This window comes from Ursus americanus, chromosome 33 (genome assembly GCF_024610735.1).
Source record: "Ursus americanus isolate L20-20 chromosome 33, mUrsAme1.1.p, whole genome shotgun sequence".
Lineage (NCBI taxonomy): Eukaryota > Metazoa > Chordata > Mammalia > Carnivora > Ursidae > Ursus > Ursus americanus.
In genome coordinates, this window is record NC_142159.1 from 24,816,333 (window position 1) to 24,842,502 (window position 26,170).

The 26,170-nt window shown below is 42.5% G+C and overlaps 1 protein-coding gene across 7 annotated transcripts in view; it reads left to right on the forward strand.

The window, feature by feature from the left end:
• RERE (arginine-glutamic acid dipeptide repeats) overlaps nucleotides 1–26,170 on the forward strand; it is a 409,563-nt gene that overhangs the window by 315,199 nt on the left and 68,194 nt on the right. For all 7 annotated transcript variants that reach the window (XM_045803582.2, XM_045803583.2, XM_087858422.1 and 4 more), the window contains one exon: nucleotides 2,722–2,820. In XM_045803582.2, coding sequence (XP_045659538.2) covers nucleotides 2,722–2,820 — 99 coding nt within the window. The remainder of the gene's footprint in view (nucleotides 1–2,721; nucleotides 2,821–26,170) is intronic.

Here is a 26,170-nt window from a genome sequence, read left to right on the forward strand (position 1 = left end):
TGTTTATAGTTTAACAGATCCCCCCCCAAAAGGCTACTATCTAATCTTGAATATTGAATAGAGACTGCTTCCGGGTTTTTTTTTTTTTTTCCCCTCTTTCCTTTTAAAAATAAATTGCTAATACTCATTTAGCATAGTACGTGCCAGGTGCAGTTCTAAGCAATTTACATGTGTTTTCTAATGTTATCCTCATAATACCCTAAAAGGTAGATGTTATTTTTATACTCATTTTTAAAGATGACAACATTAAGTCCCAGAGAGGATAAGTAACTTGCCTGAGGTCCCACACCTAGTAGGTAATAGAGCTAGAATTTGAATCCAGGTAGTCTGGCTCCAGAGTCCATGGGTTTTCATCACGCTCTTTCTTCATAATTACCCCATATACTATAATTACCTCTAAAGAAATGTTGTTAATTTTCCATAAGCTTTTTATTAAGAATTTATGATTTGATCAACTTGAATTGATTTCAAATTATCAGTAAAGTATGTACTTTTAAAAAAATTAAACAGGCATGCAATTTTTTCTTTTATTCAGTTACGGTCCACGTTTTTAAGCTCATATTATAGATTCTTGTCATAGAACTTGACAAGTATCTGCTTGCTCTGGATATTGGGCAAAGTTTGAAAATCTAACTTTATTTTCTTCTTTTTGTACTGCTGAAATAAGTCTAGATTGGACAGTTTTCAAACATTTTATTTTAGCATTTTCTAGTATGGTATTTATAGTATATTATCTTATTTTTTAAAGTCTAATGACGAATGTTACGAAAATATATACGTTAATATCTAGGATTCGTATTCAGTACATACACCCCCTGCACACACCATACCATTAACACAGATCCAACATTGATTGTAGCTGTAGGCATTTTATTTTGTTTTAAGGTAGTGACTTCTTGTTAGAGTTAATATATATCCTGGACTTCCTTGGGCCTGGATTTAAAATAAATTGGGGTCCTCCAAACTGTTAGAATACTCAGGAAATTTTAATTTTTAATACTTTTGTTTCTCTGAATATTTGTGATGTCCCTTCCAGTACCAGTTGAATAGTTAGAAGAGAGACTTGCTGTGTATGTTTCAAATATTATTTTAATTTATTCAACAAATATTTACTGCAGGCTTACTATATGCCCAGCCCTGGATCTGTAGCAGTTGCTAGGAAGGCAATCTGCACGTCCTTCTTAAGAGTCTTCTACTAAAGAGGGGAAACACAGCACTCTCTCCTCTTGTGAGTCTGTAGCACTTTACTTACACCTAGGTAGTACCAATAACTATCATCTGCTCGATCTTGTCATCTCATATGTATTGTGTCCCCATAACACATCCCCAGGAGTTTGCGAGTCTCCTGGAAATAAAAAACGTGGCTTACTAAGGTTTGGACCTTGTTCGTTCTGAGTTTGCAACTGATGCTGGTGAACTGTTCAAATAAGGGATTGAAGCATGGGTGAGAAGATTGGAAGGTCCGTTCCATCAGAGCAGGGATGCCTTTGCCTGTTTTGTTCACTGCTGTATGCCCAGGGTCTAGTACATTGCCTGGAATGCAGTAGGCACTTAGGCAACTTAAGGCCGAATGAATTAGAATCACCTGAGATTTAGATTTGGGTGGAGTTTACATAGGGACAGTAGTTGAAGGCATTTATTTATTAATGTAACCAGTAGTTCTGTTAGATCTCCATAGACCGTGGACTGTGTTAGGCACTGGAGATAAGGTCTTACCCCAGAAGGGATTCTTGTGCCAGAGTACTAGATATGTAGAGGAAAGCCAGATTTCCAGTGAGAATTTTGGAGGGACGGACACAGTTGGGGGAGGTAGATGAAGCAAGAGGATCTTTCTGTCTGCTACTTCATTCCCTCGTCTGCAAGTTGAAACTCGAACTAAAAGGAGCTTGGGGTCACATGAACCAAGAAAGGAGTGTCATTGCCAGATAGAGAGGGTGAGTGGTGTCAGGCACTGCTTGGGGTTGGAAAGGATATGGAGTGGAGGAAGTTTATTACCATTGATGAGAGGAAAGTCAGCTCCTAGAAGGAGTGTGTAGATAAACCAACATCTTCTTTCACATGTACTGTTAGTACACTGTTACAGAGTTTCATTAAAAAGCTCTTCTAGTTCAGGTACTTGAAAATTTTTTTAGTGAAATTACTACAATTGAAAGACTTCAGAAATGCTAAAGGGAAATAACATAATTCAGTAGTTCTTTGAACCGCTTTCCGGGGGCAGGGGGAATGGGACAAGAGTGGGTGGCAATCACACTGGCTGGAGTCCTGGCTTTACTGCCTGCTGGTTTAGTGTGGTGAGCACCTGTGTTTGACCTTTCTATGCCTCGGTTTCCTCATCCATAAAATGGGGTGACTGTAGTTCCTACCCCATAAGCTTAAATGAGAAAATACCTTCCTCATAGGATTAAGAAAGATAAACGAGTACATGGAGTGTGTTCACCGCTGTGCCCAGCCAGATGTTCAGTAAATGTTTGTTCCTGTGGTTCTGAATCCTGTTGCTGTTCTTGCCAAAATGTTCTCTACCTTACCTGCCTCCCTTTCCCAGAACAGCTGGAACTGGGGTCAGGGGGCAATTGCAAGAGAATGAATTCTCTTGCTGACTAACGTGCCTGTTCTGTGATTCCTCTATTGGAACAAATGCAGGGCTTCTCTTTTATTGATTTGCTTTCAGATCTGTTATTTGGCACACTTCACTAACTGAAATTGTTGTTGTTGTTGTTTTAGCTACATGAAAGTGGCTATGATGCTGGCAAAGCCCTGCAGCGCCTGGTAAAGAAGCCTGTGCCCAAGCTGATCGAAAAGTGCTGGACGGAGGATGAAGTGGTGAGTGCAGATGGGAGTGGCCTTGCGGCCGTGGTCACCGGGCTGTTTGCTTCTCAAGTGCGTGCCCTCCCTGCCCTTCCGGGGACTGTCCGTGTTATCCACTAGTCAAGGGAAGGAGCCTTAAGGCATCATAATTGTACAGAGAGACTTGATCTTAGTGAGCTTAGTGGGAAGGATTTTCTCAGGTTTCATGGAAAGAGAGAAGAGATTGGTAGTGTTGGTTGGCTGGTTTTAGCAAGCCAGCTTTTGATACCTCCCTATTTTAAGACACAAGCATTTTTAAACCAGTTGATACATATCCTAGAGTGGAGCCAGTGACTTGCAGGAAGCGTAGACCTGATTATATAAATACAGTGGATCTTACATATTCATTCTATCATTATGGCCCATCAGAGAAGGTGGGGAGATAAGATATGTGCCCACAAATACAGATTTGAATACCCATGGATTCCTGTCCCAGCAGACTGAGTTCTCATGAAGCTACATCCCCATCTTGTGACTTCTGAAAGGTATTGCCGTAAAAGACTTACAGATTACTTGTGCTTTTGCAAATAGTCTTGTGTCTGAGTGTTACTGCTTGACATTTGCCCTCTAGGTTGAAAGAAATTAAGATGAAGGCTGGCACTGATAGATATATAGATTATAAGTTCGTTGCTTATATTTTAAAATATGCTCAGAAAGAGTGTTTAGAAACTTTGTGTGCTTTCCTGATCTTGCTCTTTCGTTTTTTCAGCCAGCAGTATTTATTAAGTACTTAGTGTGTGCCAGGTGCTAAGAGCCACATCAAGAACAAAAGGTCCCTGCTCACAAGGTTTATGTTTTAAGAGGAGAGACCATCTATAAATCAGTATACGTCAAGTGATGGTACATATGTGTGCTGAGGAAAATAGAGTAGGTAATGAGGATGGAGAATAAGCTGGGTGAGGTGCTATCTTTCGTAAGGGGCCGAGGAATGGCCTGGTAAGAACCATTTGAGCAGAGACCTTAGTGCAGAGGTGAGCCTTTTGGATCAGGGGCCCTAAGGTGAAAGCATGCCAGGGGAAGAGAAGTCTGGGCCTTGGCATGGTGAAGAAGTAGGCAGGAATGTGTCTGGAGGGGGAGGAGGGCAGCAGGCCGTGGATCATGTGTGGCCTGCGGACCCATGGTCGGCACCTTGCTCTTTGCTCTGCACGGGCAGATTCTGAGCAGAGGGGTGACTTGATCTGCTAGTGAGGGACACACGCTGGCCCCTGAGTCACAAGTGGGTTTCTGGGGCAATTGCGAGCTTCCAGGCCCCAGACCAGTGACTGAAGAGCACGGCAGCAGTGCTGGGGAGAAGTGATGAGATCCTGGGTGCGCGTCGGAGCAAGAGCCAAGAGGATTTGTTCGAGGAAAGGCCGTGTGGGGGGCGGCGATGGGAGGGGGAAAGTGGACCGGGAGGCTGCAAGGAGGGACCGAAGTGGCCCCTGAAGGTTTGGTTATGAGAGAGCTTTTTCAGGAGTCCAGTAAAGCTTGAGGCTGGTCAGATGCTTGAGGAAGTTGGTGCTGCTGTTTTGAAATTAAACATTTAAAAACTTCACATGAGCAGTAAAGAGTTGGAAACGTAAACATTTGTTATTGTTCAGAAGTGGCAGAGTAAAAATGTGAGATTTGTTTGTTTTGTCAAGTCAGATAGATGTCATTTTTCATTGTGGACCCATTTTTGTGAGAAGGAGGGGAGAGTTTTGATGGATAAAAATTGAAGATTCCTCAAACAGCCTTGGTGGAAGACAGGTGTGAGGAGGTGGAGAGGATGGAAGGAATGTGTGAAAGGCCGTGCCCCCAGGGGCCTCACCAGTGCCCGTGCACCAGGCACCCTTCTCGGCCCTCCTTTGCCTTCACCCCTCGGCTCCTCAGCAGCCAGGAGCTCCCTGTGCTTTCTTCTGCAGCCTGTCCTTCCCTGTGGAATTTAAGGACTCCCACTTAAAAGAAAGCCACTTTCCTTTTGCTGCAGCACTTGCTTTTCTTGGGCACAGCGTGGCCTGTGTCCCTGCTGCCGCTGCTTGGAGACTTATAGCAGCCTGAGGGACGGAAAGGGGAGTCTTACACATCAGAAAAAGCCTGGCTTTCTTTTGAAAAGTGAAACATGACTCCAAAGTGCTGCACATTCCAAGTACATGGTAATGATCCTTAACTGCATAAATCCTTGTCATTCGGGCTCATTTTTGTCATGTTTGCTTCTTGTTTTGGTTGGAGTTTTGAGAAATGTGCTGGCACTCATCCAGGCCTTGCAGAACCCAGGGATCAAATGCTTCCCTTATTTATAGAAGTTCAGCTTCACTTTCTAAAACCTCAAAAGCGAATGAGAAAGACAGATTGAATAATTGATAGGCTGAAGGCAGCTTCTCATGAACGTATCCAAGCCAAATCTTTGACTAGCTTTGTGTGGCAACCAGGCACAGAAACTCGAGGGCCTCTGCCTTGGCCTGGTTTTGGCTGTGACAGCATAACCTGCTGTTGTATATGTGGCCTCTTTGGTTGAATTCTTCACATTTTCTCACCCCAGGAATCACAGGAATAAGCAAAGCAAGTGTGTCCCAACTAAAATAAGTATATGGGCCTCCCACCCCCTTTCGTCCCCGCCTAAAATAACATTTTAGTTATACTTCAGCGTCATTGCCTCTAGCGTATCAGTTTGATCAAACTGCAGCAATATCGATGAACTGAATAATCCACAGACGTAGAAGGGTTGGTAGCATGAGCACCTGCCAGTGTGAACCCCACCCCCCACCCCCCGCCATGCTCTGAGCAGGCAGCCTGTGCATGCCTTCGCCCCGGCAGGTGCACTGCTCCTTGACCAGACGAGTCTCTCCCAGTGTTGCCAGACCGAACCCTCACCGCCCCTCAAGGTTCAGCACAGTTCCTAGGCCAGGCCCGCCGTGGTCACGCCCTCTTCTGAGCAGCTTCTGCTGCTTGCCATGTTTGTTGGCAGCCTGCCCCTTGCTTTCTCCTGCTGCCATCACCAGCTCTGTTCCTCACAGCTTTATTTCCAAGTTGACTGCCCTCCTAGTTGGTAAACTTCTTAAGAGTGAGAACTTAACTGATGGTGAGAATAGTATCTGGTAGAGAATAATATTTTTGTCTAAGAGGGACTTGAAGAATATTGACAACTCTTTAAGATTATCGTTTTTAAAGATTCTGTATCATAATTAAGGTTGTCCTCAATCTAGCATTTTAAAACTTGTAATAGGTAATAATTATGCATCAGAAAAAAATTTCTACATGCACTCAAAGCTGACCTTAGAAGTTTTACTTTTGGGAAAAAATTCCCATATTCTTTTTTTTTTTTTTTTAATTTTATTTATTTATTTGACAGAGAGAGACAGCCAGCGAGACAGGGAACACAAGCAGGGGGAGTGGGAGAGGAAGAAGCAGGCTCCCAGCAGAGGAGCCTGATGCAGGGCTCGATCCCAGGACTCCGGGATCACGCCCTGAGCCGAAGGCAGACGCTTTAATGACTGAGCCACCCAGGTGTCCCAAAAATCCCCATATTCTTAATAACACCACCCAACTTCTTCATCCTAGGTCTTTTAAATAATCACTAATTCTTGAGATTTTAGGCCTCAAAATTACACGGTGGGAGGCCTTTCATTTTACATTTTCTCTCAGTGATTCCTTTGACAGCTTGTGTGTGTATTTCTTACCGAAGTTTCTTTGGGGCTGAGACACTTAAAATCTTGTGGAATGGATGCCAGATTTGTGGCAGTTTCTGTCAAATTCTAGCCAGAAACTGACAGTTGAACTCTGCTTTAGTGGAATGACTGAGAAAGACATTGGTAGCTAGCTCAAGGCGGTCTCTCAGGCCTGAATAAACTGGGTCAGATCTAAGAGGCAGTTTCGAGGAAATGCTGGGTCAGTTGGACAGAGCCATGTAAATGGCTGGCTGCTGCCTTTGGGAGTTGTACTGACAGTTACCAGTTCACTTACGTTATGCTGAAAATATTATTCCAGTTCAGGAAGCCATTTAAATCAGTAGAACTTATGAAGGGAAAGAGGAGAAAATACTGATCAGAAATTTAAAAAAAAAAAAAAAAAGGAAAGAAAAAGTAAAAGAAACTCTAGATTATTAGGTTTTTAATTAAACATGATGAACACATTTAAATATAACACAAAGGCCCCAGGCTGAACTGCACCTAATCGAAACAGATTAAGTCACCCTTCCATGCTCTGGTGGTTATTAATTCTGCTTATTTATGCATGCGAGCCGAAGGTAGCATTTGCTGCTGCTGTGCTGTTGCTTATTGCACTGGGATTCCATTGCTGTTGGATGCTGTGCTCTTAATTAGCATTCAGCTGTTGATTATGGAAATACTGGGGATGCTAATTGAATTCTTTTTAAAATTCAGGGCCTGCATTTTCCTTGTGGAGTTTGGCCTGACTTGCAAGGTTGTAAGATTGGGTGCTCCACTGAGCTATGCGCTTCACCCTTTGCCTCCCATCCACTTGGCTGTGTTTGTTTTGGAAATTATTTTCATGTTGGAGTAGCTTTCAGCAAAATTCCAGGTGTTCCATAAGGTAAAGATTTTGTTTGTGATATTCCCGCAGAGCATTCATTCCATTTTATTGTGGGTAACTGTAACTTTTATCTGGAAATATGTTTTCCCTTTAAATATTTTATACCAATTTGATGTAATAATACATTGAGTGAACAACCTAGATTCAAATAATCTCTAAAATTTTTATCCATAACTAGTTAATCCGTGGTGTGGTGGTAAACTTTAATTGGCCATATACATGGATTTACAAATTCATAAATTTTAAAACCTCTAAACTGTCCTTCAATTTAAAGCTCAGCATTATCATAAATATAAACGAAAATCCTTCTTTCAAATGGACATGACACGGGAAACTAATTTTCTGAGTATTTGTAAACCAATGAACCCACGTGGTTGGTCAAGGAATTACTTCTACAGAACGCACCAGCTGTCTGCATGGTGTCTCTCCCAGCAGCATCTTCTTCAGATGCCTTTGTTAGGTCCTTTTTGGAATGTCTGCTCAAGAAAATATTGTTTTCATTGTTCACTCTTTTTAAGCCAGGCATCTGGATGTGCCAGAAGACAGAGCTGCTTAGTGGGGCAAAAATACAATGAATTTTATTTACTGTTTGTGTGGCAGCTGTAGAAAATGAAATCCACAGCAAAACCAAAGTTAAGGTCCTATAGCAGCAGGAGGTTATGGAGGTGAAAGCAGAGATGGAGACAATGGCAAGGGGGAAGAGAGCCAGCTGCCCTCAGCCAGCAGTTAACAATCCTCTGAGTTTTAAGGTGTCCATAATCTTGGTGTTTAGTTTTAAATTGCGTGTTTTCAATATAGGGGAAGCCTTAATTGTATGATACTGATTTTGAGGAATGATCAGATTTCCAGAGTTGTCGAGCATTTTATATAGTCATTCAAAAAATGTGGGTGATAGGAAGATCCTGTAGGTCATCTCATATGAACCCATTCATTTTTTTCTTCTTTTGTAAATTTTTTGTGAATTTTCTCTGTTGTTAGAATATCATTATGAAAACATTAAAGGGGGGTTGAAACCTCACTGTCATCTCACGTTCCTGGTTTCCTGCTCTCTTCGTGTCTTTGTTCATGTACATATATGGGCTTATGTATTTGTAAACTTATGTAAATTGAATCGTTATATTGAAATTCTCACTTCCGCAAGAAATCTTAATCTGAGAATGTTTATATTATAGTTCACCTGGAACCTGAAATAGAGATATACTGTATTTAGTGCAACACATAATAGGCATTTAGTAAATTTTAAATAGAATTGAAGTACCTTTTTCTCTCAACTGATTAGCCTTCCTCTAATTTTAACTTAATTGGTATTGCCTCTTTCGAACAACTTAATTCTGAGATATGAGAGTAAGAAAGATAAAAGAAGTATAAACTGTTGGCATATTATTTATACATAAGTAATACACATATTACTCATGTTATGTGTTCTTATGGTCCATGGCAAAAATCAGTCCTTAATATTAAGAGAGGAAAATGTAGGGATGTCCGGCTGGCTCAGTTGGAAGAGCAAGTGACTCTTGGTCTCAGGGTTGTAAATTTGAGCCCCACATTGGATATAGAGATTACTTTAAAAAATAAAATCTTTAAGAATAAATAAATGAATAAAGAGGAAAATGTAGATACAGGTAAATTTGTATAATGCTTCAAGTAATCATGAAATTGGACTATTTTTCCCATGATAACTCCCATCAGCCTTTGAATCAAACCCTTTTTAAAACAAGTCGATAGTGTGACTAGAATGGAGTTTATTGTCAAGTCCATTTGACAACGAGACAGTGAATTAAAAATCAATTATATGTTCAGAAGATCGGTGTCAGGCAATCAATTTTGTCAGTTTGCAGAAATGTTCTACTGCATAACCACCCGTAAAGAGAAATGTATTTTAAAATCCTTTAGTAAATGAGATAGGCCAAGCATTAGAAGGAGAGAGATATTTCAAAATTTTATTTCAGTATTTCATGTCAATAGAAGTTGCCTCTGGGTTAAATCTACAAATTCAGCAGTGACCTTGCCTTTCACATACATGGCTTTATTGCTTTCTAGGCTTCCTCTGTGAACTGGTCAAAGAAGGTGGTATGCCTGTTTTTCTAAACAAGGTCGTTCTTTTTCGCATTTTCTTTCACCCATATGTTTCTCAGGTTCCTTATCCCCCAGCTCTGGTATTAGGTATTTCTGTTCAAAGCCAGCAGTAAGTCGTGCTGTTCTTTGGGCTCCATGTGTACATGTGTGTTTGTGCACATGTCCATGTTCTGGCCTTGGGGCGATGTGGAACAGCACAGAGACCCGGGAAGTAACCCCACACTGAATATAATAAGCATTCCCTAAATTATTCTTTGCTGCTTAGGATAATCTTTTAAAATCAAAGAGCAATTTTTATGGGACATTTTTCATTTTTTACTTGAAGTGGGGGAGCATTGGGGAGAATCTTCAGCTTGAAAGATTAATAAACACTACAGCAGTGGGTTATTGAAACCATGTTTTCCATCTCATTTTCAAGGGCATGTAAAACAAATGGAGATAGCATACACTTTCAGCCGCCCTCCATCATCTTTCTCTGCGTTTAAAAAATGAGAACAAGACACAAGGGGACTTGAGAGATTGCATTTGTTCTCCCATAGACAAAGTGGTTATTTTATAAATGAAGAGGATAGAAGACCCTTTCCTTCTGCAGTTTCTTAGCAACAGAGCTGGAGTCTATTTTAATGTGTATGCATGGAACATTCTATGTATGATGACATTGGAGCGGTACATTTTCACAGGTGAAACATGCTGTTTTCAGCCTGGTAACTGGAGTTCAGTGTGGGGGGAAGGAAATAGGAGGTTTTAAAAAAAAACCTACAATGAAAGAAAGTAACTCATTTTAAACTGTCTCCTCTTCCCTGGCATACTTGTGTCTGAAACCTAAAGTCTCTCTTAAGTAGAAGTGATAATGGCCTCAGTAGCCCCCTCATTGCCCCCTTCACTGGAGCGCCAGCACATTTTTTTTATATTTCCTAGTCATATTTTGTTATTTTTCTTCCCCCACCACCCTGCATGCTGTTAAGTGACACTTTCGACTGATGTTTCAGAACTTGCTTTAAGACATTTTCCCGAAGTACTTGATATGGGTGAATTCCAGTTCATTTTCCACGTATATAAAGCAAAGTGCTAAGATGTTGGGAAGCAGAGTATGTTTGGTGGTCATAAAGGAAATAGTCTCTGCGGTTGGCCTCACCAGCTTAGAGTTCAGACCCATGTCTATCTGTCCAGCTCTGTATTTCTTGGATTTGGTGTTGGGGCTTGCAGATAGCAAGCCTGCTCATTCTCCATTACTGTCCATCCTGTGTGAACATGAACATAGGATGACCCTTCCTGTTGTTTACCAGGTTACTTACTCAGTTTCTGATTTCAGATAACTGGTTGAAATTCATTCATCCAGTCATTCCACAGATGTTTATAGAGCACCAACACAACATTCTGCCAGGCACCATTTTATGTGCTGGTGATCCAGCACTGAACAAAACAGCAGCGATCCCTGTGCTCATGGAGCTGACGTTCTGGTGGGGAAGATAGATTAAAACAAGATCACCAGCGCCTGGGTGGCTCAGTCGTTAAACATCTGCCTTCGGCTCAGGTCATGATCCCAGGGTCCTGGGAGCAAGCCCCGCATCGGGCTCCCTGCTCAGTGGGAAGCCTGCTTCTCCCTCTCCCACTCCCCCTGCTTGTGTTCCCTCTCTCGCTGTGTCTCTCTCTGTCAAATAAATAAAATTTTTAAAAAAGCAAAACAAAAACCAAGATCACCAAGTAATATACACAGTGTGTTAACTCCATGCTAGAGAATGTGGGGGTCTGCCACGCTAGGTTGTGATGGCGAGTTTATCTGGGGGCTTCCACATTAGACTAGGAAGTCTCAAGATCAGGAACTATAGTTTAATTCTTCTTTTATTTCTAGAACATAGCCCAGGGCCAGGAGTATGGTGGATAATCAGAAAAGACTGTTTTGACTGGGTCGGATAGAAGAGAAACCTAGTAGAAGTTGCTCCCCTGCAAGTCCTCACATCACTGCAGTGGAGTTGGTGCCTTTGGCTGAGCTTTGAGCTCGTATGCTGCTGCCTCAGGGGGTTCTCCTTCCATTTGCTCGGGGCCAGTGCTCACTTTAACTCCCCAAAAATTGGCTGGACACTGCCCCATTCTTTTCTTCTCAAGAGCTTCCCTTGGAAGCAGCAACCAACCCCTTCTACTTGTCTGTGGTTTTATTTTCTAGACTCCAATAGAAAAAAGCTCACTCTTTGTCAGCATCACCTCATACTTGTTGCTGTGTCTGGTTGCCATGCTCTGCTGTGGGAGATGGAGCAACAAAGAGAAAGAGAAGGAAGAAGTCTCAGTAGATGGTCCGGTGTTAGTCCAACCGGCCTTCCCTCATGACCCATCATGTGAAGCAGAACCACCTATTTGCAAATCTCTTTCTTAAGGCTGTCTGGTTGTTTGGGGCCTTTTTTGTGACTGTGGTATGTAGGTAATAGACCTTTCCTCTCAGGTTTCCTCCAAATCTCCAGGGTGCTTCCCCTATTTAGTCACTTTTGGGATATTTTCTTCCCTTTTAAAGGGCTAGATCCCATGTGGTTAATCCCAGCAATAGGAAATAGAAGAACTGTGAAATAAATATACCGAAGAACTAAAGAAGGAGCAAAGCAAAGTTGCAACTAAAACAAGAACCAAACAGGGCTCCTGGGTGGCTGAGGTGGGTAAGCATCTAACGCTTGATTTCTGCTCAGTCATGATCTCTCAGGGTCGTGGGATCGAGCCCCGCGTCTGGCTCTGCACTCAGCACGGAGTTTGCTTGTCCCTCTCCCTCTGCTCCTCCCCCCACTCATTCTTTCTCTCTCTCTCTCTCTCTCAAATAAATGAAGTCTTAAAAAAAAAAAAAACAGCAAGAGAATGTAGCAGGATGGCTGGTAGTACACCATGTGGCCTTGAGGGCTAAAAAGTCTACCAACACCGTATTTAATATTTAAAGTATATGTCTAGAGCCTATTTTGTTTTTTTAAGTGTATACTCTGTCATTCTGGATTCTTTTATTCATTGTTCAGAAATTATGACCCAGAGAACACTAGGAAGATCTCTGTCCTGGAAACAGGAGCGTGTCTGGGCTGTGCTGAATATTCGCAGCTTTGTTGCCACTGTCTGGTGTTCTGTGTGGTTCTGCCATCCAAGGGCATGAAGAGTGCTGCTGAAATGCAGCACACTTGAACTCTGGGGGAATGAAAGAGGATAAGTCCCCTTCTCTCTCCTCTCTGGAAGACTTGCTGGGCTGGGCTGGGGTACAGAGAGAATGCCAACCGGAGAACCACAAGGCTGGGATGACGGTCCTCAGGCTGGCAGCCACCTTTGGGACCTCAAGGAAGGAGAAGGCAGGGGGAATGGACAAACTGCCATGGCTGGCAGGTTTCTTTGACAGGAAACCTTGATCTGAAGCCAGTCCCTGTCTGCTGGCCACCCCTCCCTCTCACTGCCCTGGTAGGAAACTGGACTGATGTCTTATCTACAGCTGATGAAATCATCTCTGTTTAAGAAATTTGAAAGCATGTATGCCCACACACTTACATGCCCTAGTGCTAAGAGTTCTTGGTTTCCCCCTGTAGCTCATTTGTCGGTTTTGAGTATTTATTTTTCTAATCCTTTTCAAGTTTTTCTGATCTTTCCTGTCTAGCAGTATTAAAACCTCTGGACTGGGGCGGCTGGGTGGCTCAGTTGTTAAGCGTCTGCCTTTGGCTCAGGGCATGATCCCAGGGTCCTGGGATTGAGCCCCACATCAGGCTCCTCTGCTGGGAGCCTGCTTCTTCCTCTCCCACTCCCCCTGCTTGTGTTCCCTCTCTCACTGGCTGTCTCTCTCTTTGTCAAATAAATAAATAAATAAAATCTTTAAAAAAAAAACAAAAACCTCTGGACTGCAGAGATGCATGTTAACAAGTGTTACAGGCTATCCCAGAGCCAGAGGGAAGGACGATCCATCACCAGCAGCTCTGCTCTGTATTACTTCAGTCCCTTTTCTCCTCTCAGGAGCCCTAAATCTTCTCTGGGAGCCACTGTTCCTGAAGTCTGTGCAGGTGTTACCTGTTTGCTAATGAACCACTTTCCAAACAGGCATGTTCAGCCTAAACTAGTCATTTTCTTTTTCCATCTAGGGCCTCTCGTTAATTAGGGTAACATAGCTAGCTAAGCAGGCTTGGTTATCCATTTTTGAAAGAGGAGTTTTAGAGAATGAATTTTAGCAGGTGTTATTAAGCATAGATTTGGGGGAAACATTAACCTGGACCCAAAACCCATCCAACATTAGTCTAAAAATAAAATAGCTTTGTTTGTAGAAGGCCCTGGGCGCTTGGTCTGTGATTCCCATTCCTGTGTTCCCAGCAGAACACCGCTTGGGACTCTTGATTTCATCAGACAAAGCTGTTCCAGATTCCCAAAGCAGCTTAACGTTGGGATGGACTCTGAATACTTGGGATTCTCCCTCTCAGTCCAGTCCATGAAAACGAAATTCTCCAATCCTTTAGCAGAAACAAAAGTTAGAAAATTATTTTCTGATTATCCTTTGAGACAGCTCAACTTCTTTGTCTTCTTTCCAAGTTTTGTTTTGTTTTGTTTTTAAGATTTTATTTATCTGACAGACCAAGAGAGAGGGAGCACAAGCAGGGGGAGTGGGAAAGGGAGAAGCAGGCCTCCTGCTGAGAGGGAGCACGTTGCAGGGCTCAATCCCAGAACCCTGGGATTATGACTTGAGCCAAAGGCAGACACTTAATGACTGAGCCACCCAGGTGCCCCTTCTTTCCAAGTTTTTGACCCCAGAACAGCCTGACCCTGGTAGTGCATCTCCCTCCTTAGAACTCTCTGACTTTATAATGTGCTCACATTCTCCCCCCATCCACCCCCACCAGGCTCTCCCTCTCTCCTGTGAGCCAGTGCTCTCTCTAAAACCCCTGTCAAACATCCCAAGGATCCACTTAGATTATCTTGCTTTTAAAAGGCAGACTTTCAGATGGATCATTTAGTTACTCCCACATTTAGGGGAGTCAGTAGGCATCCTACCATATTATCCTCCACTGGTTTGAAGTAATCTCAGGCACTGCAGAATTGCATTGCTAGGAGGATATGCACGTGTAAGGGAGGCACTCTCCTTCAAAGGAGTATCTTGACAAAAGGAGTGATGGATTTTTATAGTTCAAAAGCAAACATTATTGTCTATTTCTAGATAACCAATTTTGGATTTTCCTTAAAAAATATTATATGGTGGGGAGTGGGCTTTTTTCTCCCACTTTCTATTGAACTTAATTCCACTGCCTTTCCATACCTATTCTGTGCAGGGTTCTGCTGGATGCTTATGGAGCCCCTTTATCCACTGTTTACTGTCGTAATTCATCCTCTAGAACCTTCTGTTCCTACTGCTGTTAGTTGAGCTTTGTGTTTTAGAAACGAGGTTAGAAAATAATATTAGTTCCTCATCCAAAAAGAAGGGAGCTTATCGCTGATTTGAGATAAAGCAACTACATTTGTTTTTCAACCACTAAGATTTCTGCAGGAGTCCCCACTGACCTTGATAACTGCCTGGCAGAGTGGCATCCTTGACTTATTTTGGCAGTGGGTGGACTTGAGCACTTGAGTTGGATGTTGTCATCACAGGCAACCTAGAGAGGAGATGGCAGCCACACTGTTGGAAACTTTTTGAGTCCTTCTTCTACTCCTGATGTTGTTCTGGGGTCCACGGGGGATGCAGGGCTGAACGTGTTGCTTTCTGCTGTTGGACAGGGAGATCAGGAAGGGCTCTGAGGAAGAGGTGTTATTTGAGAGGAACCTTGAAGGATGGATAGGATTTTGCCAGGCACATTGTATCAAGGTTAATGGAAGAAAGGGAAAAAAATGTGGGTGGTTGGCTAATAGTCAGTTGGGCAGTTTGAATGAAGTTATGGGTAGAGGAGTGTCCACAATAGCTGATTGATTCAAAGCCACCCCCTCTTTATGAGAAGAGAAGTTTATGTTTAATTTAATAGAAAATAAGGAATAATTACACATTTTCGAATGTGGGGAATGAGAGGCCTGGGGCCCTCACTGAAGATGAATCCGGCAGTAATGTGGGTGGTAAAGTGGGTAGAGAAGGGAGTCAGTGGTTCTGAAACCTGACTACATGCTAGAATCACCTGGAAAACTTTAAAATGTCCCAGTGTTCAGACTGCACTCCAGACCCGTTGGATCAGAATTTCTGGGGTGGGACTCAGGCATCCCTATTCCAGGCTAAGGACTGCGGTCCTAGTGAGAGATGTTGAACTTAGAGAGGTGCTCTAAGTTTATAGCAGCGATTCTCAACATTGGTTGCACAGAGGTATCACACAGGGAATTTTGGTGTGTGTGCGTGCGCGCGCACACACACACACACCCACACACCCACACCCACACCCACACACACCAGAGACTTGGGATCCACCCTGAGATTCTTTCTTTTTGAGAGAGAGAGCACGAGTGAGCTGGGGGTGGGGGAGAAGGAGAAGGAGAGGGAGAGAGAGAATCCTAAGCAGGCTCCATACGCAGCATGGAGTCCTACTTGGGGCTCGATTTCACAACCCTGAGCAAATTTAAGAGTCTGACGCCCAACTGACTGAACCACCAAGGCACCCTACCCTCAGATTCTGATTTGATTCATCTGGGATAGGACCGGGGCACTGGGTTCTAATACCCAGTCGAGGTTGAGAAGAACTGAGGTAGAGGGAAGGTGAAGTGAGAAGCTCAACGAAAATTGAGAACTTAGAGAGCAATCGTAATGCCTTTATTCTGTGCCAGGTACTGTACCGAGCACTCAGCAGGGATGCATTCATTTACTGACCTGTCACAGAGTGATTTGTAGAGCCTGCTTTCCAGTCTGGCCCCCTGGCTCCAGAGCCCAGCTCCTACCTTGCTGTATCACATGATATCTCAAGAGAAGTTCAGCTGATTAGAGGGGGGGAAGCAAGGAAAAAGTGGAGAAACACAGTTCACATTTTGTGTTTTGGTACAAGGGAGGAGGCTGGTGGTAGTATTAACAAAATCTGGAGCACCTGGGTGGCTCAGTCAGTTAAGTGTCTGACTTTGGCTCAGGTCATGATCCCAGGGTCCTGGGATCGAGCCCCGCTTTGGACTCCCTGCTCAGTGGGGAGTCTGCTTCTCCCTCTCCCTCTGCCCCTCCTCTGCTAGTGCTCTCTCTCAAATAAATAAAATCTTTAAAATACAAAATCTGACATCAGGAGACATACTTGCTTTAGGGGAGAATAGGAGAGTTTGTGTTAATTAGCAGTGATTTAAGAAGATGCAGGTGAATCCAGCCATTAGAAATGACGGTCTAAGGATAGGAAAGATTTCTGGTCTACAAGAGAAAGCTCACAGTTGAGGAAACTGGGCTTGAAGTGGTTAACTAGCTTGCTCAGGCTCTCAGCTAGTAAGTGGTAGAGCCAAGGTCTGAAGAGTTGCCGGGGACAGCAGTGCAGAGTGAGAAGAGACTCTCAGGGGAATTCTTATGTTGAGAGGCATAGGGATGGACAAAGTCAGAAGAGGCTGGAGAAAGGGTTGGACTCTATATTGTTTTTTGTTAAACATTTTATTTAACTCAGATATGAGGAGTAACTATGTATTTTTTGAATATGGGCAATGATAGGACTGGGGCTGTCTTTGACATAACTCAATTGAAAGATTGGGGAAGGAAGTTGGTACAAGGTCAGGATGCTGAGGCACGTCTAGTAATATCAATCACACTGTTGAAATAACTGGTAGCGAGTCCCAGGCTGCATACCGAACGTGGGAATAGAGGTGGTAGAAGAGTCAAAGGGCTATGGGGCACAATCAAGAAGGAGAAGAGATTTTGTGGGATTAATGGTGGTGGTGCAGTAGTAAATAAGAAAATTTCTAGTTTTATATCTTAGATGTTTTCAGGAATGCCCAAACATAAGGGATGGCTACCAGTGGGTTGCTAGGTTGGAATAATGGGCACTGAGGATCGTGGCTGCAAACCATATTAAAAGGGCTCTGGGCAACATTTTTCATGTTCTCGAGAGTACTGTCAAAAGATAGGATAGAGGGGCGCCTGGGTGGCTGAGTCAGTTAAGTGTCTGCCTTTGGCTCAGGTCATGATCCCAGGGTCCTGGGATGCAGCCTCATGTTGGGCTCCCTGCTCAGTGGGAAGCCGGCTTCTCCCTCTCCCTTTGCAGCTCCCCCTGCTAGTGTTCCCTCTCTTTCTCTGTCAAATAAATAAATAAAATTTTTTAAAAATAGTAACATTGGACATACTATTCTCATGGAGCTTGTGTTCTAATGGGAAGCACAGACAAACGAATGTAAATAAGGTAATCCAGGTAGATGCTCTGAAGAGGATAAGTCAGTTACACTCGAGGAGACTGAGTAGGGTAGGGAGCTGTGTGGCTGTGGAGCCGCCTTCTTCCAGGTAGCAGCAGCTTCTCGTTCCCTATTACTGTTCTCCTGAGTAAGTCCGGACAAATGAGATCTCTGATAATTCAAGCCAGTTAATCAGAGTGATGTGTGTTTTTCTAATAATTCAAATTACTTATCCTCCTTCTGGTGATTTTCGGGGTCATGTCTCAGTTCCTTGTCAGGAGCAGATAGATAAATGCCTTCAGGACTCAGGAACTTTTGAGAGCTTAGAACAAACTGAATTTGGCTGAAAGGACAGGTGGGAACTTTGCTCTGGAAGTAAAATCATGTAGCTAATTAGAAGTCTATTCATTTCTCCTGCATAGATGTGCATTTTCCAGTATGGGGGACACAATAATAGAATATTTCTGAATGCCAAAAGATCATATAAACTTTCTTCATAACCTTTTAGATCAGGGGACAGATTTGAACAGAAGGATCTGGTTCTTGTAAAACGTTTCCTGATAATCTTAAAGCAGCTTTGGGTGCCTGTTGTCTGTGGTGAGGAGAGAGAGCCGGGAGAAACTGTGGTAAACCCAAAAGGGGGGTTCTGTCTAGCCTGTGGAGTCCCCTGTAGATGTCACTATGGTTTTGTTTTCTTCATTGCTTCTCAATATAGTGTGTTTTATCAAAAAGGCCTGAGAGCCTCAAGCCAATAAATAAATAAATAAATAAATAAATATTTTTGGTAAATATGTGTGTGTGTGTGTGTGTGTGTGTGTGTGTGTATATATATATATATATATATATATATATATATAAAGGGACATGAAGGAACTTGATGAGTAGATGATTCATTTCCTCATTGTAAAGAACACTTCTTTCATCCTTTATTAGGCCACAAGAATTCTTCCACTGTTAGCCATCCTAGACTGTGTTGAGAAGGTCCCACCAACCCTGGCGGCCAGTACTCAGGGACGTCTGGATCTTCTGCCTGCCTCAGAGAGAGCTGTGAGGGCTCCTCTCAGGTCAACCAAGGGAAAGAAACTTCAGGTTTCCTCTGAATGTTTGCTGCCATTGTGCCTGTTACTTTTCAGTTCGTGATTTGCTCAAAAACAAGAAACTCCAGTTTCTTCTTTTTTTCTTTCTACCCTCTCCCTTCACTTCTACTTTTCTCAGATGACTCCTTATCTGTTTGTAGACAACCACCTACTAGTAATGTAGTTAAAGTTTGGTGGTAGAAAACAAAAGTGTTGGTAAAGCTGTTTCTGGTTGAATCTGTGCTTTAGACCAGCTGCTGGACCCTGGGCAAGTCCTTGATCCTCTCTCTAAGAATTGAAAGTATTAACTAAATAATTAGATCTTTGCTGGCCCTCAAAGGCTCAGGCACTGGTAATAGGAATTATCTTTGAAGAAATATTTATCAAATGTCTGATTTATGCATGCAAAGGTCTCTGACAGGTGCACCCAGACAGGACCACCGGACCTCGAGAGAGACCCTGTTGGCAGTGATGGACTTGGGTGCCCAGAACCGAGTGCTGGGCAGGATGTGGGAAGTTCCATGGGGGCGTACACAGAAAGACAGAAGCGCAGAGAAGGCTGACAAAACATAGATACGAGATAGTAAATAAAACTGTTCAGGGTCATACCAGTTGTGAGTGAATCAAAGCCACCAGCCCAAGAATAGCTCCATAGCGACATTGCACAGGATCCCCAGACACAATGTTGTGTAATGAACTAACGAGGTGTGAGGAGTGTGGGACATGTTCAGGGGAGCAGCAGGGACCTGCTCTAGTTGAGTCTGGGGTAGTCATGGTCGGTTCTAGGGATCTGTATGCAGAACAGGTACACTGCCCTGCCTTCTTGTTTTCATTGTGGACATTTCACACAGTACTGTCCCCCCGTGAACTGAAATGAAACCTCAAACTCCTTTTTAACACGTTTTCTAATCCACACACTTGAGGGCGGTGGGCGCTGAGGCTTTAGTGGTAGAATGGAGATCCTGGACGCTTGAATACGTACACTGAGGAGTTTGAGCTCTCCATCTGTCTTGGGCAGAAAAGTGCCATAATCAGTTCTTTAGGATTCAGATAAAGAATGGTCTTTCCCTTGGTGGAATAGCAGTTACACAGTGCAGGGTCTTTAGTGGTGTGATCTGTCTTGGTAATGGAAACCGTTTTTAGTGACCCTGATTTGGTTCAGTTAGGTAAAACCAGAGTGTAATAAATCTAGCTGAGATGTGGAAGCATTCTTGGCATTCTCCAGAATTCCTGTATCTTTTCCCTTGTAGGTACAAAGTTAAAACAACAACAAACAAACAAAAACAAAACTCTCTTTCCCATGAAGCCCCTAAAAGAATTTTGCTTTAAAAACCACATGCTTCCTCCCAAGATTAAATTGGCATATACCTTTCTCCTGATAAGGATGTAATTTCTAACATATAAATAGTGACATTGAAAATGAGACTGTTCCATCACTCTTAAGTCTATCCAGGGCATTTTGAATACCATCTCAATTTATACCCATTATCATCTATTCTAAAAATACATGAATGGTCTCTTTTTTAGCAGTAAAATTTTACATTGTATCTTTCCTTGCCCTCCTCTAACTTCTGTAACTAGTAACTTTTCTTCAATCTACTGCCCCATAGACTTTTAATATAAAGCATTTCCTGGGGCATCTGGGTGGCTCAGTCAGTTCAGCATCCAGCTCTTGGTTTCGGCTCAGGTTGTAGTCTTGGGCACCTGAGATCAAGCCCCGTGTCAGGCTCCACACTCAGCATGAAAGTCTGCTAAAGTTTCTCTCCCTCTCCCTTTGCCCCTCTCCTCTATGCATGCACGCACGCTCTCTCTCTTTCTCAAATAAAAGTAAATAAATCTTTATAAAGAAAAAAAAAAGCATTTCCTGCTTGGGAGTCTGTTGTCAGATCAACTCTTCACTATGCCCTGCAACAAAAAAGTATGTGTATCAAAAGACATGTGCATATTGTTACTTCCTTTAGCAACAAAGCTCTAAGTGTTAAAAGGGAAATTCTCTCCAATTACGTTATAATAATAATTAGTATACAGTTGATCAATACAAGATATTGTAAATGTTGATAAAATTTTAGTTCTTGTTTAATATTTGTTGGAAATAAGATGGATTCAGGGTTGTTGTTTTTTTTAAGGTTTTATTTATTCATCTGACAGAGAGACAGGGCATGAGCAGGGGGGAGGAGGCAGAGGGAGAGGGAGAAGCAGACACCCTGCTGAGAAGGGAGCCTGGTGTGGGGCTTGATCCCAGGACCCTGGGATCATGACCTGAGCCGAAGGCAGACGCCCAGTTGACTAAGCATCCAGGTGCCCCTGGATTCAGTTTTTTATTTTTTATTTTTATTTTTTTAAGATTTTATTTATTTATTTGACAGAGAGAAACAGCCAGGGAGAGAGGGAACACAAGCAGGGGGAGTGGGAGAGGAAGAAGCAGGCTCCTAGCGGAGGAGCCTGATGTGGGGCTCGATCCCAGATCAAGGGGATCACGCCCTGAGCCGAAGGCAGACGCTTAACGACTGCGCCACCCAGGTGCCCCAGGATTCAGTTTTTTAAATGCATTAATTCTTGGATGAATATTACTTATTGTTAGAACGAGGCCGTGTTCTGCATCAGTTTTTGTTCTTATTTTTCACATATTTGTAGATACAAGTACTCAGAAACCTTTTTTGCATGAATAAGCAGATGGGAATAATAATTTTGTTACAGTGTCACTCAATAATTTGAATTCCTTCCATAACAATGCCAAAAATATAATCAATCATCAGACTTGGTTTGTAATCTATCGGATGACACTTCCATTAGATCCCCTTCAATTTTGTTGAAAGCAAAGAACGAGAAGGTACCTGACCTGCATAAGGCTTTCTTATCGTGACCTTAGAGTTAGTCACTGTGTCAACACCAACATCAGTGTTTTGAATCGATCCTTTGTTTGGTGCACTGGAGTTTCTGCATCTGGGGCAGTGTTGCCTAGTAGCATTCCAGATGGGAGAGGGATGCCTTTGAGAGAGGGTAGGTGAAAGAAGGGTACCTTCCTCACAGGAGTGCGCTCTCAGGCAGGTGAATGTTACCAGGTGGAACTTAGGAAGGAAAACCTCTGAAAGCAGAAGTTTTGGAAGTGAATTCCCTTAGAACCATTTGGGTCTGTTTCGTGTCTACACATCCCAGTTTGCAGACTCTGAACCAACAACTCTTGCCTACCAGGCCGAGTCCTAGGCACTGGGAAAGTCAGGCCCTGTAGGATCTGGGCTGAGGGTAGTGCGAGGGCCAGTCAGCCTGGAAGCCTGGCAGACATCTTCCAGGATTCAGTGGGTCAGCTTTGGGCCCTGAACCAGGCCGCACAGTGCTGTGGTGATGGAGTGATGAATAAATCACTGTCCTTGCCGTCTGGGAGTTTATAATCTGAACTTGTATTATAAAAGAAAACAAAACAGCACCCCCAACCCAACAAAAAACAAAACCCTCTGTGACCTTGTTATCTGACATGCTAGTAAAGTATGTGTATTTACATTTTTTAATGTTTTGATAAGTAGATTTCAATATGACTGGTTTTATTTGTAATCCCATATATTTTATTTTAGGCATTTAAAACCATTTTTAGGGGCGCCTGGGTGGCACAGCGGTTAAGCGTCTGCCTTCGGCTCAGGGCGTGATCCTGGCGTTATGGGATCGAGCCCCACGTCAGGCTCCTCCGCTGTGAGCCTGCTTCTTCCTCTCCCACTCCCCCTGCTTGTGTTCCCTCTCTCGCTGGCTGTCTCTATTTCTTTCAAATAAATAAATAAAATCTTTAAAAAATAAATAAATAAATAAATAAATAAATAAATAAATAAATAAATAAATAAAACCATTTTTAGAAGAGGTTAGGCTTTTCCAGACTGCCAAAAGTGCCCATGGCAGAAAAAAGGTGAAGAACCCTATTCTGAGTTCTGGCCTCTTCCAATCCCACAGACAGTTTGCAAGGAGTCCCGGATGACAGTTTAATAAAGTGGTTTCATGAAAGGATGCTGCATAGAGTGGGTGCTCGGTAGCGCTGTGGTGTGCAACATTACAAGCTTGGGGCATGCACAATAGCGGTTTAAAATGTTGCAGTAGGTGCGCCTGGCTGACTCAGTCGGTGGAGCATGCCACTCTTGATCTCAGGGTTGTGAGTTCAAGCCCCAGGTTACTTAAAAAAAGTATGGTATGTTAGACTGTCAGACCTCAGATGTGGTATTATCAGACATTATCTGAAGGATATTAGTATCTGCTATAACCAGTTTATAGTCAAGCATTAGGGAATCACCCAAATACACACCCACCCACTTGCCAGAGTGAGTGGAAGGAGAAAACTTTGGTTATCTCCAGAATGCCACACAATTGAGAATGTTCTTAGTTTTGTTATTAAGTAACGTAGAGCTGTGGCTTCCTAGCTACTTTTTGGTTTGCCTCTTTAACATCTCCACATTCATTGCTTTCTTCCTGGTGCTTTCTTAGGCAGCTGATTTGCTCCACACAACCAGTCCCCGGCCTTGAAGCTGCAGAGCTGCGTTTAGATCAGATTCCTCACATGCTGCTGACTTTATCTCACTTACAGTATCACATTTCTGTTGCCATACACTGTGTTGATCTGGGCCTCCCTACAGCTTTTTAACAATTAGTAATTGAGCAGGAAGTGTGTTTTTATTACAGTGGCCTTTTGATTTTGATTTTACAATCGTGTAGTGTTTAGCAGAGAGCAGAGGTGGGGAAGTGGCTCTCTGAAACACATTTTTGACAGAGAGAAGTCTGTTGTTTCAGCCACTTGGCTATCTGTCAGCGGTTCTCAGACTTCCCCCTTGTGTTGGTTGCCTGGCAACCCCGGGACTGGAGCAATCAAACCGTGGCCAGTGCTTTTCCAAGCCCAGATCGGGAGATGATTTATTGGTGGAACTGTGAGCATGGTAAACCCACGCCTCAGAAATGGACCTTTTTTTTTTTTTTTTCTTTTTTAAACCAGGAGTGTATTTATACAAACTGCATCAAGAAAAAAGAAAATCAGTTGGAGGGTTTTGCTGTGAATTTTTTAAAGAATAAAATTAAGGCCTATAGTGTGCTTGTTATACGTCTATTGGTACATGTATAGATTAATACTTTTACTTAGTTGGATCATTACTCTTTAAAAAAAAATTTTTTTTTTATTGGCACTCAACATCTTAAGTTAGTGCCTTTTTTTTTTTTTTTTTTTTTTTTTTTTTTTAATTAGGATACTTGGAATACAATCTTCCCATGAGCAAGCATGCCTGGGGTCATCTGTGAAGCCTTGATAGAATCATACATAGAATCATAGCCTCACTTTCCTGATGCCTGTGTCTATGTTCTGGATTTGATGCAGGAAGCATAAAATACTGATTGCTTTTCCATTTTTCAAAATTAGCTGAAAAATCCAAAGATCTTGCCTTACGATGTGCTGTGTTAATAGAGACTTAAGTAGGCCTTCCTCTTTGTACGTGTCTGCATCCATGTGTGACAGGAGACCTGTCATTTTAGGACAAGTTAATTCTGAACTTCCAGATTCTTCTCACTTTCTGCCTCCGCCTACACTGCCTTCTTTTGCACCCCTTCCCCATTTATAATTATAACCTTTTAAGTGTGGAAATTATCCCATATTGATTTATTTTTGCTATAAAAGCGAGTTTTAAAGTTCTTTTTGAGGTTTCTCCTTTATAGAGTCTCAAATACTCTAATATTGCAGGTGGGGATGAAGAGGAATTCATTTTGGGAGGCATTCTGACTTAACAGGCTGAGCAATTTCTTAAGCATTTCTTTTTGTTAAGTTTTAAGGAGCCTGAGCATTTCTTTTTGTAAAATTTTTAAGAAATACTTTGGAACTCAAACTCCGCTCTGCATGCAGCCAAATGCGTCTGTGTATGTAAATGTGCTATTAGTATGTTTGTATTCCTTATAAATATACAGATCTAATCTGTTTGTGTAATTTACACACAGCTGTGTTCATGCTCCCTTAATACCAATATTTTCAAGCAAGAGTGAGGTATCATGGGAGCACTATTGTTCCAAACAAAAGCCACCAGAGCAGCCTTGTGGTGGGGCCCATTACCAGGCCCTGATGTGGGACCGTCCCTTGAGGGGCTGTCTGTGGTAGCCATCCTGCTCGGGGATGGCAGGAGACCAAATGTGATGCCTGTAATAGAAAACAATAACCACTGGCTAGACAGAGATCTTCCTTATGACCAAGGTTTGCCTTTGTAATTGAAATATACTCCTCTTCCCTCCCCCCCAGCCCCTGCCCTACATTTCCTAAAGGAATTGTTGATCTACCTCCGCTTTTGGAGGTTGTTTAAAGTGAACAAATTCAATGCAGAGCCCTGGCCCTTGTCATGTTGTCATGAAGGGGAAACAAAGTCCAGGAGCCCCTTCTGTGGCAAGAACTGAAGTGAGCCCCTGATGCTGGTCAGGGCCCCAATTTCCCGTTTGGGAAGAGGAGCAGATAACAGTTTCTGGGTTTGGTTAAGTTCTTCTGGAAGACAGATTTTACTTAATTTGAAATAACAAGCCTTTATTAATTGTGTTTCATTTAGGATTGCATGTATGATACCATTGTCCATAATTCTGACCAATTTATGTATTCTGCCTCCCTAATAGAAAACTTTTGGTGCTTTGGGTATTTTAATGCTTTATGAAAAAGAAGTAAGGATCATTCTACACCTGCACTGATATGGTTCTCACTAGCCACATGTGGCTCTTGAGCACCTGAAATGTGTGCTTAGTCCAAGTTGAGATGTGGTGTAAGTGTAAAATATACACTGGATTTTGCAGACTGAGTAGGGAAAAGAGAATGTAAAACATTTCATTAATATTTTTATATTGATTATATATTGAAATGATAGTATTTTGGGTATACCAAGTTAAAATGTATTACTAAAATTAATTTTACCCATTTCTCCCTAAAATATGAGCACTAGAAAATTAAAGTTACGTATTCAGCTCACAGTTGTGGCTCACATTCAGTTTCTATTGGACAGCCACGGATCTAGACTCTTTTAGTTATAATTTTTGCAAAAGGCTTCCTCACTAAAGATTTCTACTTCTTTCTTCCCTTGTAACTTACAGACAAGCCACATTTCTGAGTTTCCTCTTCCTTCCTCCTGTGCTGAGCTCTACTTTTTTTAATGACTTATTTATGAGCCACTTTACAGGGACATTTATGTGGAAATTTTATGGTGATATTGCAGGGAGAGTAGGAGCCTCTAATGCCCATTTGGGTTCTGTTATTAGTGTTGGGTTATTTTTAATTTGGGCATAGCTGGGCAGCCATAATTGGCAAGAGGTATTTAGCTGGCGGTATTTCTACATCTGTTAATGCTGCTGCCTAACTAGCCAGTTCTCATTTGACTTGAAAGTGCACTGAAGCATTCTGATATTCACCCAGTGGCAGTGCTTTGTTAGGCCTG